This window comes from Talpa occidentalis, unplaced genomic scaffold (assembly GCF_014898055.3).
Source record: "Talpa occidentalis isolate TD23 unplaced genomic scaffold, MPIMG_talOcc4v2.1 talOcc4.6, whole genome shotgun sequence".
In the NCBI taxonomy this organism is placed as follows: domain Eukaryota; kingdom Metazoa; phylum Chordata; class Mammalia; order Eulipotyphla; family Talpidae; genus Talpa; species Talpa occidentalis.
Genome location: NW_023604972.1, coordinates 113,289,471 through 113,306,996, shown reverse-complemented (window position 1 = coordinate 113,306,996; position 17,526 = coordinate 113,289,471). Strand labels below are relative to the sequence as shown.

General features: G+C 35.5%; 1 protein-coding gene across 1 annotated transcript in view; it reads left to right on the top strand.

The window, feature by feature from the left end:
- NDUFS4 (NADH:ubiquinone oxidoreductase subunit S4) overlaps window positions 1-14,668 on the top strand; it is an 81,386-nt gene extending 66,718 nt beyond the window's left edge. Inside the window, exon 5 of the mRNA XM_037530492.2 lies at window positions 14,453-14,668. Within this exon, the coding sequence (XP_037386389.1) occupies window positions 14,453-14,556 (104 nt within the window). The 3' untranslated portion in view covers window positions 14,557-14,668. The remainder of the gene's footprint in view (window positions 1-14,452) is intronic.
- Window positions 14,669-17,526: the final 2,858 nt, after the last annotated feature.

Below are 17,526 nucleotides of genomic sequence, written 5' to 3'. Positions count from 1 at the left end.
TTTATTTATGCATACAAGAACTGGGGTACAGGCCAGAGGTGCAGGGGAGGTGAGAGGATTCACCAGAGACAGAGTGGGGAGCAGAACAGGCAGATCTACCGAAATACACCACTGAGGGGGGCAGCGGGCAAGACAGGAGAGGTCTACTGCGCCGTGTGGGAATCTCCCTGGCCAGCAATCGGACCTGCACTGCAGAGGCTGTGGAAAGCTTCACATTGTGACGCTCAACCCTCTGTGCCACCAGGGAGGCCCCCAAATTGTGGTATTTTATCCTGCTTAGTGGATTATAAGCACCTGATAGGGAAGACACTGGATCCTGTTCGTCTTCATCTTTTAATGTGTTCAATATTAGTGAATTTAAACTGCACTTTCAAGGATGTTATATTCTCCAGATCATGTTTTAAACTTTTCCTTAAATCACTTCATATTAATTTGGCTATTTTCTCTGTCTTTTAGAAGAACTATGAAATTGCCTCTACTTAGATATCTGAAGGAACGATGGTAGAATGATTGGCAACATTTATAAAATAAAACTTAAGGTTTTTTTCTGTCAAATTAATTTGGACCTTATCCTGAACTTATGTTAAATTAGCACTCTGATCTTAAGTGAACTTAAGATGATCATTTTATAACCTTAGAGTTATTTCCAAACTGTTAATTTTTTTTTTTTTTAAAAGATACTAAGGGGCCCCCCCGGTGGCGCAGCGGTTGAGCGCTGGGTTGCGAAGCTGCCCGCAGCCTCTGCAGCGCCAGTTCGATCCCCGGCCACCAGGCGAGGGTCCCACATGGCAGGCAGACCTCTCCTGCCGCCCGCTGCTCCCCTCAGCAGTGTACTTCAGTCCTTCTGCCTGCTCTGCTCCCCGCTCTGCCTCTGGTGAATTCTCTCACCCTCCCGCACTTCTGACTGTACCCAGTGCTTGTATAAATAAATAAATAAAAATAAATAAATCTTAAAAAAAAAAAAAAAGATACTAAGACCTAGAGAAGTTAAACAAGATCAGAATCAGTTACATAGCTTCAGACAGGGCCCAAGATTTCTGGATTCCAAGCTGGTGGTTTTTTGTGTGTGTGTTACATGTGACTATGCAGTACTTGAACTGTGTCTAGTTCAAATTGAAATGTGCTGTAAGTATAAGATATATACCAGAATTCAAAAATGTAGTATCAATAAGCAAAATCTACTTTTATATTTATTACATATTGAAATAGTATTTTAGATATATAGTGGGATAGGAAAATGAGTAAAGTTAAATTTTACCTTGTTCTTTTTCTGTGACTACTAGAAAATTTAAAATATTTTTGTATGTCTATAGTGTACTTGAGAAATAGAAAAATCTTACAACTTTGAAATTTTACATTTTGTAAAATTTAATACAGCTCTACTCTTAAGTGGAGATTCAGATCACATATAATAATGACACAAGAGGGCCTCCCTGGTGGCGCAAGGGGTAAGACACAACCTATGAAGCTATTTGTAACCACTGCATCATGAATTCCATCCCCAACCAGGGAGCTACCCACGTGGCACAGCAGACCTCTCCTGCCTCATCCGCTGCTACCCTCAGCAGTGTATTTCAGTTAATCTGCCTGTTCTGTTCCCTACTCTGTCTCTGGTGACTCCTCTCACCCCTCACACCTCCTGCCTGTACCCCAGTTCTTCTATGCATAAAAGATAAATCGTTTAAAAAAATAATGAAACAAGATAGCTAAAAGAAACCTATATTATATCACAAATTTCCCTGTTAATCACCTATTTTCAATTTCTTAAATAAGGTGCCCTCATCTCTGAGAATGAAAGTGCTTTCTTCTTGGTATTGATAATTCCTACATCTACCCCCTTTTTCTGTTTTGTTTGTTTGTTTGTTTGTTTTTGCTTAGTTCCCTATTCTCAGCATCTCTCTCTTGTAGAAAACAGATTCTTTGAAACTGGGGAATGGGGGAGAAGAGACTGTGACTGCCCTTCCTTAACTTTTTTTGCACTCTACTCCCCAATTTCCACTCCCCAACTCCTCCCTCTCCAGATATACAAAGTAAAGAAAATATAAATGCCCACAAGTAAAGGAAATGTAAATATCCCTATATCTTTTGGTTTTAACATTAGGGCATCATCCTTAAGATCTCCCTTTGAGCTCAGCCTATATTGCAGAGGAACTCTTCAAAGATACTTTTTCTCTCTTTACAAAGAAAGGTTATCTGGGGTTTCTTCTGAAATGCAGATGAATTTTACTTAAGTTTTTTGTATACTAAAAAGAGCCACCTTTCCCCATGTGGCTTTTGTCTTTCCTTGTGTTTCATGATGTGGTCAGAGGGTTGGGAGGAAAAGGAAGCTGCATCATGGAGAGAGGAGGTGGAAGACAGCTGTGGAAAATTTGGATTGTAGAAGGCTAGATCTACTACCACTTACATGCTAATGAAAACCAGAAATGACTTTCCCCGTTTGATCTGATTTGAAACTTTGTGACTTTTTTTCTGGTATGTATAGTACCCCCTGTGTTTTTCTCATTGTTGCTAGCTGTAAAACTCTTTGAAATTCTCAAAATAGAGGTTTTCATTCAGGAATAGAAGGACAGAGGATAAGCTGTGAAACTGCATTCTGCTTATAGTGGGTCTATTCAAAAGGAAAATCCTCCTCTGAAGTAACAGGAGGTAAAAGCAAAGAAAGGAAGCAGAAAGGTCCAGCCCTGGAGCCAGAAAAACAAAAAGATAATTGCAAATGCAGCCCAGAACATATTGTTGAAGTCACTATCAGCAAGATCTAGACTTCCATCTCACTTAAACCTTCTAATGAGGGTCTCAACCTCCCATCCATATATCTGTTAAAAGGATTTATTTTACTCATTGGATAGAAAAGATAACCAATTCAAAGTCAAAGTAGCACAAGTTAATGTGGAAAAGAGGAATACTGGAATGTGGAATAAAGGGAAGTAAATGGATACAGAATTGTGTTTGGGTGAAGGAGTCAATTAAATTACTACCAATAGGACATACAATGGAATTTGCATATCTATCAGTTATATATTACTTAAAAGGAGTAAGAGTTAGAAAATAGTGGAAAGACAAGCAACTAAATTGAACTAAATTCTAATAACCTCTAAGAAGAACATGGTATCGATGCATATTTTTTTACTGAAACAAATTCCTTTCTACTTTCCCCCTTAAATTTTTTTTTTTTTTTTTTTTTTAGAGGCATGTTTTTATTTATTTATTTGTTTGTTCATTTGTGTTTTTTTGTTTATACATGCACTGGGTACAGTCAGAAGCGCGGGAGGGTGAGAGAATTCACCAGAGCCAGAGCGGGGAGCAGAACAGGCAGAAGGACCGAAGCACACTGCTGAGGGGAGCAGCGGGCGGCAGGAGAGGTCTGCGCACCATGTGGGACCCTCCTCCGGTGGCCGGGAGCAGCCGGGAATCGAACCAGCGCCATAGGGGCTGCGGGCAGCTCCGCAACCCAGCGCTCCACCGCTGCGCCACCGGGGAGGCCCTCCCCCTTAAATTTTTTTCTTATTTCAGAGTTTATCATGATCACAAGATAAGATTGGGCTAATTATTTAAGATGGCATAAAGGAATGTTATAAAAAGAGTTAATAGCATGTATACATGCCTCCTGTATGCTCGGGAGATACATATATTTTTAAGATTCATTTATTTATACAAGAACCGGGGTACAGGCCAGATGTACGGGAGGGTGAGAGAATTCACCAGAGACAGAGCGGGGAACAGAATAGGCAGACTGACAAAATACACTGCTGAGGGGAGCAGCAGGTGAGACAGGAGAGGTCTGCTGTACCATGTGGGATCCTCGCCGGCTGGCTGGGATTGAACCGGCCACATGATTGAACAAGATACCACATGTTAAAAATGAAGAGAGAGCTCAAAATGGAGTCACTTCTGCCAAACCCATGCCACCTGACCAAGACTTGATACAACTGAATCGTAATTTCAGCCTTTTGTAGGGATGTACTTTTAACCTGTCATAGTTTAACAGTAGCAGTTAATCTGCTTGATCAGATCTCCCTGCCTTCTACTAAGAGAGTGGCCTTGCCTGAAGCCTCATTTTCTTTTGCTAAATTACCTTCTTACCGTACCTGCTGTCTAACTATAAAAACCTTCCTATATGTACAACTCCCAGGAGCTCCATTCCACTAGCAATGGCTTACATCTGTTTCATGAATTGTTGGGGAAAAAACAATTATATTTTCAAATTTCCTAATCAGTTTTGTCTTCTAACGTGAGTAACTCTCAGAAATGGCCCAAGCCATTACCTTGAAGACCATCTCCAAACATCTTAAAAACAAGAAATGTTGGAAGTAGGTGAGCTGGTTATGAGGTTATCAGGCATAACACAGTAAAGAAGTGTGAGGATGGTTGTGCAGATTTAATTCCAAATCTCCATTGGTAGGAGTTCCCTGAACTTTAATCACCCTCATCTCATCCTCTTCTTCCTTGCATAGAAGATGCAGATGTGCTTTATAAATGTACATGTACCTCACAAAAGAAAAACTTCTACTTTGTTTTCAGAGATTTTTTTTCCCATGTCTGCTATTTCTTAAAAACCAACCAAAGATAATTCATATGCCATACAAAAGCTTTTTTATGTTTGCCTTGCTGAAAATTTTCATACGGAATGTCAGAATTTTCAAAGCATCTTGAGACTAGTAAACCATGCTAGTAACTTGCTACCAGATATTCCCTGTGGCACCTATTAATTTGGTCAAATTCCTCCTTTCTTGAGGTCCTCTAAATATCCTCACTACCTTAGAAAATGTTTAAGTCTCGTGCCAGGCTACTTTTCCTGGAATGACTTTGTTAGCATTGACTCCATAAAGTCAAATTTAGTTCCTTAAAAACTACCCTTCATTTTTTTGTCATAACTGATTGAGTCATTCCAAATAAGGCCTTGGTTGTATAACCAGTGTTTCCAATTATGTTCTAATAAAAAGGACATAATGTTTTTTAATATGTTCAAATAGCTATATTATCGTGAAAATAAATTCAACAAGAGTTCCCAAATTCTGTAGGGTTCATGTATGGAGAATAAGATCATTTACAAATACAAATTTTAATTTACACAGATCTACTAAATTGTAGTGAGTTATAAATACCTTAAGATATAAAGAGAAAGGACTTCCTTAAGTGTACAGAGACTAGAATATTAAAACAATATGAAACAAAACTATAATACCAAACTAACAAAAACTACAATAATCCATCCTCAGCTCATTCAGTCCTATAAACCTGTACCCAGAAGTATCAAACATAGTTCTCTGCAGGGTTCTGAGATACCCTATCTTTGTTGAACAAAGCATTCTGGGCTACGGCTGATTGCAGTTGCTTTCAGAGGAACATAAGAATAAAATATATGTAAAAGATAGAAGATTTAATATGGCTCTAGTTAACCTTACTGATAATGTCAAAAGTGAATGTATATTAAGAATCCATAATAATTATATAACTTAAAATCATTGCCAAAATGTTATAGAGAAGAATATCTGTAGTCATTTTATCCCATTTTCAAAGAAGATGGTGAGTGCTCATATAGTTTGTAAAAATGGATGAACATAATCTTTAGAGAAAAAAATCTTGAGATATGACATAATAATCCTTAGATATAATGAATATGCCAGATACATAGTAGGAAAATATTAGAGATGTTTAGGACCTATTAGATGTTTAGGACCTATAATATAGGTCCTAAACATCTATATGCTAATTAAATTTTCTACATAATAAGTGAAGTGGATTCCTAATTAACATATCCTGTACTATTGTCTAATATCAGACAAAGCAGCACCAGGGTTCTAATAGATAAAACAGTGACAGCAAAGGTTTTTGACAAATACCAGTTGTTAGGAGCCTCCTGTTCCTTTCCCCACCCTGTCTCTGGTGCATCCTCTTACCCCCCCCCCCCCCTCTGGCCTGTAGCCCAGTTCTTGTATGCATAAAGAAATATTTTTAAAAGATCAGTAGGTAGCAACTTTTTACCAATACAGCTTTAACCTCAGGATGGTTAAGCATCTTGTGTGACTTGACAACTCTTCTCTGCAGCTTATCAATAGTAACATCAAATAAGCCTTATTTTTTTCTAACACCTCTGTTTTTAGAAGGTTGAAAGAATACAACTTTGTGATTTTTCCAGGAGCCCTCCCCTCTGGGGACTCTTGAAGATAGTAAACACATTTCATTACCTTGCATACGATATACCCTTTGCCTCTGTTGCTTCTAATAGGATTTTACTCATGTCTAATAATTTTAAATTTCAATCATATTTACTTCCATTTCATAGAGAAAACAAAGATAATTGAAAACTGTTACCAGCATTTTAGTAGACTAGCAAAGCTCAAAAATACACATAATTTTCTACAACCACGTACATTTTCTATAATCCAATTTCTCCAAGTGATGAAGATGAACACGTTCATTAAGAAAACACAAAATACCACTCTCTAACATGTAAAAATAAGAAAAGTTTATAAATTTGCTTATTAATCAGTGGCTCAGTATTCTGTCTTAGAAATTAGGTATTTAGTGAATATCCAGTAATATCTAAGATTTTTAAATTACCTAAATATTCTGGAAATTAATTTTCCAGATAAATCACTATAAAATAGTTACTGTTGAAATAAAATTTTCAGAATAAGGAATTATTTTCGATAAACAAATGTATATTTTTCATGATTATAAACATTAAACAGAATAATTAGCTTCTTTGATCAGTAAACGTGTAAGTTTAGAAAGAACATGCAAGTAGAATAAAAATCTATGCTTGTGTTATGTTTAATACCAATAGAGAAATTATAGTTGGTTTTATTTTTTTATATAAAGATTTATTTATTTATGCATACAAGAGCTGAGATACAGGCCAGAGATAGGCAGGGATGAAAGGATTCATCAGAGACAGAGTGGGGAACAGAACAGGCAGACTAATGAAATACACTGCTGAGGGGAGCAGCGGGCGAGACGGGAGAGGTCTGCCTCGCCATGTGAGTTGCTCCCTGGTTGGCCAGGGATCGAACTTGTGCTGCAGAGGCTGAGGATTGCTTCATAGTGCGATGCTTAACCCCCTGTACCACCAGGGAGGCCCTGTAGTTGGCTTTATTAAACCAAAATTAAATTTGTTTGCCAAAGATTTACCTATGTTGTGTGAACTTGACCTCTTAAATGTTTCTTAGGTCATGTAAGAATACTTTTAAAATCTAGCACATTAAAAGCATTGGAAGTTCAGTTTCCTTGTTTCTAATGATTTTAGGAATATTCCACTAAAACAAGAGCTTGTTTTTCCATATAAGCCAATCAGAACAAAGCTCCTAAAATAGATTTTCTCATCTAATTTATTAATACCATCTGGAGGTAGAAAAATATTACCCACTCACACAGCAAGAGGTAAAGGCCTTTCTGAATTAACAGACATGTAGACAGACATAGTCACACACAGACTTTATAACTGCAAATTCTAAAATTTTAACTATGAATTAATAGCAAACATAGCATTATGAAATTCACCTGTCCATATCAAAGAACTATTCTCAGTGAGTACAAATTCATTTGTTCAGATCCAAATAGACCACAAAGGCTAATAAATCAGATTTTCTGTCTTTTCTCACCCAGTAGAAATAGGTCTCCAAAGCCATTAATCTATTTATAGGAATCTCATCTGAAGATCAAACCTTAAAATCAATTCCCAAAGTTATTAGAAAAACAGAGCCAGCTAGTCTCTTGTATATACCTCTTGGAATCAGAAAAGATGTTTTTGCACTTAAATAAAATGTACAACTCCTGGTGAAGTTTGCCTGACTTTGGTTGGAAAATCTATTAGGTGTCTCGGTGGGACCTGTTAAGAGACTGTGAGCTTCTAGTCACAAGACTTCATAAACTGATCAGTATATAACCTGTTTTACCTGAGTTTCTGTCTAAAAACACCGTATTGTTGATTCATGAACATTGAACTACTGTCCAACATCTCTATAACTTACACCTGAACAGAGCTTACTTAGCACACATATTGGCACATCCTTCTTGACCTTAGAAACACTAGAAAGCACTAAAGCACCTCACTCGGGAACCATTTTAAATAGTGAAATGAATGACAGGAAACAAAAATATTAAATATCATTTTTGTAAAATAGACCACAAAGGGACACTAGTGTACAAAATGAAAGCAGAAATAAGAAGGTAGAACATTTTATTTTGCTTGGCCACTTAGCTGGGAACGTGTGTGTTAGTAGACTTAATTTTTTACCACTCTGTACATGTCATTAATGATCATAGGAGTATTGTGAATATTGATTTTGGCATTACAAATTAATTTTAGTGAGTAGGCAGATTCTCAAATACAGTATCCACAAATAAATGAGGATTATTTGTACATAACACTTTACAAAAAGTTGCAAAACACTCAGACAGTGAACAGGGCTAAGATCTGGTGTGCTGTAGACTGCATAGTTTCCTATTGACACATGGGTTTTTTTTTGTTGTTGTTTTTGCTTAACTCTTCCCAAGTCCAGTCCTAAGTGTTCACTGTCTTGTAACTAGCAAACTGTTCAGTTGGACTGGTATAATGAGGAAAGAGGGGAGATGGAGGGGAAAGGGAAAGAAATATTACATGTAATAATGGATTAAATAGGATTCACTATGCACAGGCCACATCCTAGACCAGTTACATCAAATTTTCTGAGTGATTTTTGGACAGTTTTCTTCATATTCTAAATTTCTAATGAACCGACTTTCAAATGTGCTTTCAATACAGAAAAGTGAAATAAATGATAAATATCCTGAATAACGTTCTTATTTACTGCTTTGGAAATAATACTGTATTAGCACCTATTTATTTGAAAAGAAAATTTAAGGGGGGTCATTGACTATCATATCAAAGGCATTTGGTATTTTTCTTCTTTTGAGATATTGCAGTTATGGCATGTACAGGATGTTAACTAATCTCATTTTTTAGGTCCTCACATTTTTATCTTCTTATTTTGGTCATTGTATATAGTTTTCATTGAAAAAAATTGCTTTGTCAGTGTATCTAAAGCTCTGTCATTACTTCGTATTTTCTAAAAGATCATCTAATATACTTTAAAATTATTATGAACCTCTTCTGTGCTCCCTAACCCCCCTCAAAGTATTAGATACTTGGGAATTAGAAAGTAGAGGGATTTTTACACTGAAATCCCTGAAAAGCTATCTTTCTCTCTCCTTCCCTTTAAATTGTACTCGAAGTTAATGCATTACTTTCAATCAGGTATAATAGCTTGGTGAGGAATTTTGAAACCTTCCAAGTACCAGTATACCTTGTTTAGGCCTTCCAAAGCATTTGCTATTCTGATCCCATGCCGCTATTAGCAGTGGCTGCCAATTATATTGGTTTGTGCCAAATTATGTGGTGGTTCTTGGTTTGTACACAAATAGACAGTAGGAAAAATCATTAGTACTGTTCACTTCCGAGCTAATGTCATGATTTGAGATTAGGTTGTTAGAGGAGAAAGAACTTCTATAATAGGACTTGAACCAAAGGTTATTAGAGGTAAAATACTTCTGGAGCAATAAAAACACTGATGAATATTCCTCTGTTTTTGTATAGCTGAATTATAAATAAAATGGTTCTGTTAATAAAGATGAATTTTCCTTTTTTGCTTCATACATGGAATTTGTAAGTTAATTGTGGTCTGGGTTTGTTCAGTGGTTTTGTTTTTGTTTTTTCATGAAATTTAAGATTATTACACCAAACATTCATATCTTAGGATGAAGAATATCCCGACTGTGAGCCAGATTAGTCTGTAGGTTAACTAAATGGACATTTAGTTAATTTTTATATTTATAAAGAAATTGAACCCTGGATATTATAGATCACATTTTTAAGTTTACTAGAGCATTTGCCAGAGGTACTTCTTTGACACTAAGGCTTAAAGTTCAAAATATCTTTGTGAAAGCATTCCAATGCATGAAACACCAAAGGGAGTCAGCTTCTCATCATTTAGGTGCTGGTGGTTGGATTTGTGGTTAATCCATGCCATATGGCTGCTCTTCTCAGTGGGAAGTGACTGCAGCCTCAGGAGCTTTACTCCATCCCTGGGGCAGCTGCCTTAGACTCTGTTGCTTTGATCATCTTCTGTTACACAGCTGGGAAGAGTAAGGGCTGGTTTTCAGTGTCCTAGTAGAACAACATATGGGACCACTGTCGTAGACTACACCTTGATTTTATATATGCATTCTTTAGAGAATATAAGTGTTCACTTCCATGATTTCATTCAAGAACTTGTTTAAATTATTTTAAGGAGAAGTTGTTTGAGAGTTAAAAAGAAATTCTTACAAGAAATCTAAGCATTTTACAAGTAATACTCCATTCTTAAATTTCTACATTCTAATTCTCCTAAGTTATGTTCTTTTTAAGATCAAATTTCAAATGGGAAATAGAAAAGATGAGTTCAGTTCATGTGACTTACCCATTATTAAGTACAAGTGTTTAATATCCTTTCAAGTTGTTATTCTTACACTTATTTGCCTTTTTAGCTAAAGGTCACCACTTGCTCCAATAGCCTTTATATTGCTACATTACAAAAAATAATTTGGGACAGATTGTGGTATGAAATATAGTGGGACCAGTAAATTTTTTCATCCAGGCACTGAAAGGAAACCCTTTGGAGAGGGATGCTTGGAAATGGAATCAAGATTCTTAACACAATCCTAAAAAAGAGCAGATTTTCCTTATAACATTGGTCCTACATAGTTGAAAGGTTTTCTGAATGATAGAAAATCCAAAAGGAGATTTATGTAGGCTCCGACAAAAGTTTCAGTCCCTCATGTGAATTGTATTACACTTCCTTCTACCCTTCTTTATTTTCACTTGAGAAACACAGTGCTTGTGTAGTTTTGAGAACAAATTTTCCACAGAAAAATATCAGGGAAAGAAACTTTTTCCCCTCTGTAGCCTCACAATCATATGTGTCACTGGTAGCCTATACAGTGTGCATACCTTTGGTAGATGCAGGTTTCTTCCATGTGTGTTTTTGTTTTCAGAGTGCTTTTCCATCCACATTCCAATCCCTATAATGATACTTATATTTATTGTTGTTATCACCATCAATAGCAACTATAATCTGGCTCACAATTCCCAAGAGCCAGCTCACTTCTTAGTTACCAGGAGAAAACCCAAACCAGTTGTTCTTTTATGTGTACAAAACCCTAGTCTTCTCACGTTGCAGTGACCCCGACAGCATTTAGAAAGTCTATGAACAGAATAGATAATACAGCTGTGTCTGCATTTTGATGGAGCTTAAAAAAAAAAAAAATTCTCCCTGGTGGTTGAAAGACCAGTTAACTGAGTAAATGAAAGAGTGATTATCAGGCATATTATTTTTCTTTAATACCAGTTCCAAAATATTTCCAAGTGCTTTTTCATTTCTTCAGCTCTTAACCTTGTTATTTGGCTGGAGACTGTTAGAGGAAGGAAGGAGGAGACATAAGTTCTCTCACCCCTCATTTGGTAAGAAAAGATTGTGATGGTCTTAGATGACTTACCAACAAATATAACCAGACATAGAACCTACACTAGAAACTATTTCCTTTGGCCACAACTGAGGAGGAACACATGGGAGACATAGACTTATTTTGCAAAGATTCAGAAAAGTCTTTTAAATGTATTTGCAAAAATAAAAGTTTACGAAATCTCACAGAACGAAAGGAAATGGGCAAAATAGATAAAATTGCAATTACAAAGTATTTTAAAGAAATGCAGTTTTACTTATGCAGTGATTGTGTGCATAGCTTTAAAAGTCAACCTCGGTTAAAATTCTGGCTTTCCCATTGACTAGCCATGTGGCTCTAGATTGCTTGCATTTCCTCTCTATGTTTTGTTTTTCCTCACAACATAAAATTGGAACACATTATGTGTACCTCATAAGCCATGTAACCTATAAACTCTATTTTAAAACCAGATAAAGATTCATTTAAAGAACTTAGCACAGGGCCTAGCATATAGAGCATAGTCGGCCAGGCATGCTCCTGCCTCCAAACCCTGGTGTTGCTGTTCTCTTGGAAGCACTTTTCTCACACATCCACTTGGCTCACTCTCTGACCCTCCTTCAGGTCTTTACTCAAAATGTGACTTTCGGGAGAGATGGCTTCCCTGTCTACCCTGGTGAAAATGTTTGCTTACTACTCTTAGCATATAATATGTATTTTTAATATTAGGTGTTATATTAGCCCCTGATATACTATTCATTTAGTTCTTTTCCCCTACTAACTTGAAGTTTGAGAATTCTTTGATTTATTCACTGCTTTACCCTCTGGTGTCTAAACAATCCCTAATACAAAGTAGGCAATCAATAATGTTTATTAAATGAGTAGCAAATGTCCCATAAATACTATTATTATACATGCTTTACTAAATTGAGTATTTTTTATAATTATTAGCATTATTTACTGATTAATGTAGGAAATGCTTGAGAAATTTATAAAGTTATCATGTTCAATTAGCTTACCAAAATCCCTACCTGTAGGGCAAATTTAATCTATTAATTACTAGACCCAGAGCACCACAAATTCAAATTCAAAATTAATAGGGTTCCAATGTGATGGAAATTTTACTTACATGAATACTTCATTTTGTATAGATGATGTGTTGCTAGGTAGTTGTGAATCAAATTTGAAAGAGAAATTCAGCTAACATTTATGAAGTGTTTACTATAAATGGCAAGAGATGGTATATAGTTAAGAGAGAAGCTCTGGAATCAGGTTGTCTGTTTTCAAATCCCAATTCTTCCCCTTCCTAGCTAAGTGGCCTTGTGCTAGTTACCTAATAATTACTATGTACTTCAGTTTCATTAATATAAAGAGAGTACTAATTCAAATATAGGTTTTCTCACAGAATTCAAGAAATGATTAATTACTAGGTGCTTTCTAGGCACTTTGTATGAATTAGCTTGTCTAATCCTCATGACAGCTTATGAAGTAGGTACTGTTCTTATGCTGTTTAGTAAATTTTTTAAATGTAAATAACCACTTATTAATGTGCTTATAAGTTCAGGGCCTCTTAAAATAAGATACAGCTCTGTGATTTGTTTTAATGAGTAGGAGATTACTGAAAACATTTTCTCTACTCTGAAAGTGCAGTTATGTTAAACAAGTGAACCAAGATTCTAATGCTTCATTTGCATTTTAAACCATTTGCTTCATTTGCTTTCTCCCTTCCCCCATTTCTTTATAGCAAATGGACTTTCTTTGAAGATGGAGTTTTACCAGTGGAATTGTTTTCCCTTTTTGGATACTGAAATAGCAGGGGTATAGTTTGATTTCTTGAATAACAGACTTCGTTTTTTATGGCAAAATTCTAACTATGGTGCTATTGAAGCATAAACTTTATGGTATCAAATACTGTATTCCGCAAGAAGAACTAGAACTCATGACAGTGCACAAGAACAAGAACTTATATTATTCAGTTTAGACTTTTTTTTTTAATGACTCCATGATTCAGCCATGAATCAAAGGATCTAACATGAGTTAGCTGAAGAAAATCCTAAAAGAGGAGATCTAGTTCTCATCCCTGTAATTATCTTATGAAAAAAAGTAGAAGTTACAGAGGTTGCTTGGACTAGGGAGTATAAGGGTGACTTCATTATATTTTCAAGGAAGAGACTGTTGATTTGGTAGTTTTCTGTAACTTTGTAGGACATAAAGAACTGAACTTAAAGTGGAAGACAAACATAAATAAATCTAGTTTTCAAACTTATAAAACACTGGGAAGGGCTCTGGAAAGAAGATATAAACTCAGACTAGACTAGACCAGTGGTTCTCAAATGCTTATGCATCAAAATCTTTTGGGATCAGTAGTTAAAATGAAGATTCTGAGGCCCTCCCTAGAGAGTCTGATCCAATGGACTTAGAATTTACATTGTTATTGAGTACTTCCAGGAGTTTCTAAGTCTTGGATACAAATGTTGATTAATTTTTTAAGTTTAATCAGGACCCTGTTTTGAGAGGTGAACCAAGTGCTCTCTCCTGGTCTTCTCCAACTTTGATTTATATAGATACACATATTTTTCTGTATCACTTCTAGTTGAGTTCAAGACTGTTGTAAAGTCACAGCGTTTGGAAAATAGTAATTTCGGTTATATTGTTCAGTGTTCCTCATTGCAGTTTCTAAAAAAAAATCACACATTAAATCACATAGAGGAATGGAAAATTTTATATAGGCTTAAGTAATTGAGCATGGAGAAGTCAAATCATGGTTTACATTTTTGAGATAGGGTAAATCATCCTCAGGCAATGTTTTTAATCTCTTGTCAACAGTATTGTAAGGGAACAAATTACTAAGTAAGTATTTATATTTCAGATGTGCTGACATGTACTAGCGATGATAAGTGAACATTACATTTATGCAAGGTAGCCTCTGCTTGCTGTGTTATTCAAGTATCCTCTTTAATTTTGTTCCTGTGGGTTTGTTTCTGTTTTTGTTTTCTAGGATGGAGCTATGACGTTGAAGAGAGGAGGGTTCCAAAACCCAAGTCCAAGTCTTATGGTGCAAACTTTTCTTGGAACAAAAGAACAAGAGTATCCACAAAATAGGTTGGCACTGACTATATCTCTGCTCTTGACTGTGAATAAAGTCAGCTGTGCAGTATTTATAGTCCTTGTATAATGCATCTTTTAATCTCTTAATAAATTTGACCTTTAAACTGCAGATGCATTTTGTGGTGTCTGTTTTAAATGTTTTCTGATGCCTCAAACTGAAGATGTTAACATTTCCTGTATAGAGAAATTTGAGGTGATCATATCTCTGGGAAATTTAGACTGTCAATAAGAATGCTTGAAAACATTTTCAGTATTGAAGGTTTATGCTTGCTAAAGTGATTCTCAAGTTAACAGTGTTTATAAACTATTAGCTCTCATGATCAAAATACTGTCTTAGAAATTCTTTTGTTTTATCCTAAGTAGAAAAATGATTATTTTGCAGTTTGATAAACCTAAATCCAGATCTCCTTATTCAAGTTTTTTTTTTTTTTAAAGATTTATTTATTTATTTATACAAGCACTGGGTACAGTCAGAAGCACAGGAGGGTGAGAGAATTCACCAGAGCCAGAGCGGGGAGCAGAGCAGGCAGAAGGACCGAAGTACACTGCTGAGGGGAGCAGCAGGGGTCAGGAGAGGACTGCGCGCCATGTGGGACCCTCCTCCGGTGGCCGGGGAGCAGCTGGGGATCGAACTGGCACTGCAGAGGCTGCAGGCAGCTTCGCAACCCAGCGCTCAACCGCTGTGCCACCGGGGAGGCCCTATTCAAGTTTTTTTAATTATTAGAACTTTATGTTCTTTGAGTTTCTTTGAACCTTAACAAATTGTGTTCATTCATACTAAACTCTGCTCATCAATCATTACTTCATGATTATAGGGATTTCAATTGAAGATTTTATATTCTTATGAATCAAGAAATTCAGGGAAGATAAGTGTTCTTAGAGATTTAGGATTCACATTTTTTAGAAAATATAAGTACATCCATGCTTTTGCTATGTGTTAATCATTTGAGCAGTGCACCATGAGTTATCAAACACATTCTTCTTAGGCTCCTCAATAAACACTTTATATACTGATCTTCATAATAATTCTATCAGAGAGACTGTTATTTTTCCCATTTTTCAAAAACATAAATCAAGGCTTAGCAAAGCCTAAATAACATGATTAACGTTATACTGGTCAGAGCTCAGACTTGAATCCTCATTTGTCTGTCTTCAGAAACCCATGCTTTACTTTGATTGTAAGTTATACTTTGAAATAGGATTGGTTAATGGCAGATGATTTCTTTGGCTTAATATACTCTTTGATGTTTCAAAAGTTATATACTAAATACAAGTAATTTCATAAAAACATGAATAGCCCATTGACCTATCCCAACCAAGAAATCACAAAGTATAACTTTATGTACAGTCTTATTTTGTAGAACATATTGGCAATCTCTTTTCAAAACATCAACTGTATTTCAATTTAATTCTATAAATACCCTTCTAGGAAAATGGTCTATGAATATAAGCAGAATAAATGTACAAAGAGACTGAAAATTTGTTTTTAATAACTAATAAGTAAAAACATTCTAAATATTAAAATGGGAGTGAAATTAAACGGAATATTAGACAACTATCATAAAAAAACAAGAAACATCTTTACAAGCTGTTTGGAATGATATTCAAGATAAAATTATTAAGCTGGGAAAAAATATATAAGAATAATTGATAGATCACATATCTAGGGGGTTAGGTGGCAGGTGCTTACATCTAGGCACCTAGAATATTTGGGAGAAAATGCCTGAGAAAAAAGTGAATTTAATGGTTACTATTGGCTATGAGAAAGCAGCATCTTGGGTCTTTCTCTTGTGTTTTAAATTTTAACGTGGTATTTGTTTTTTGGTTTTTTTTTTTGATATTTTATATAATTCTTACATCCTTTTTCATCTTTGCACAATGTATGCATTTTCATTATGGTTATATTCCCCATACAATTGCCCCCCCCCTTTATTTTGACTCTAGTCCTTCCTCTCCCCGAAATATGTCTCTGGTTTATAGTTTCTTGTTGATTTTGATTTTTACTTTGTTTTGATTAGTCTTTTTCCTGGTCTCTTATTTAAGTTTTCTAAATTCCTGCTATGAGTGAGACCATCCAGTATTTTTCTTTTTCTTTCTGACTTATTTCGCTGAGCATGATCCCTTCCAGCTCCATTCATGTTGCTGCAAATTGCATGAGTTTATCTTTTTTGATTGCTGAGTAATATTCCATTGTGTATATATACCACATCTTCTTGATCCTAGTCATCTATTTTTGGGCATTTAGGTTGTTTCCATGTCTTAGCTATTGTAAATAGTGCTGATATAAACATAGGCGTGCAGGTGCCCTTTGGAATTACTGTTTCTGTGTCATTTGGGTAAATACCTAGGAGTGCAATTGCTTGATCATATGGAAGCTCTATATTTAGTAGGTCAAGAAGTCTCCTCACAGCTCTCCAGAGTGTTTGGACCATTAATGTGGTATTTGAATATATTACCATAAAGATGTATTGTTTTATAATTATGCATAATTATAAGTATATACATAATTATAATGTATTTTTGTGCACTGCAATTCACATTTTGCCATCTTAAACTTTCCTTGAAAATTAACATTTTAATAACTACTATTTGAGAATTTTCAGTGGAAAGAAAACTGCAAAATGATTTAAAGAATCAGATTCTAGATATTTCAAATAATAGGAGTTTAGATTTTAGTAAAAAAGAAAACCGATATCCCTTACAACAAGGGTAATATAAGCAAGTTTTCCTCAAAAAATGATTTAGCATTCTGCATCAAATTTGGTTTTTAATATAAAATATAGCCTTGTTTTTCTTTTTGTTAACTGTGGTATAACTCACTTCCTTGGCAACTTTGTACACTGGCTAAAAATTTGGTGGTGTTCTTTTGTAGTATGTGGTCCTTATTTACATAAGAAACCAATGCCCAACTGTTTCTGGGTTGATTCCATCTCTGTCACTACTCTGTAGGTGCTATAGATGGAA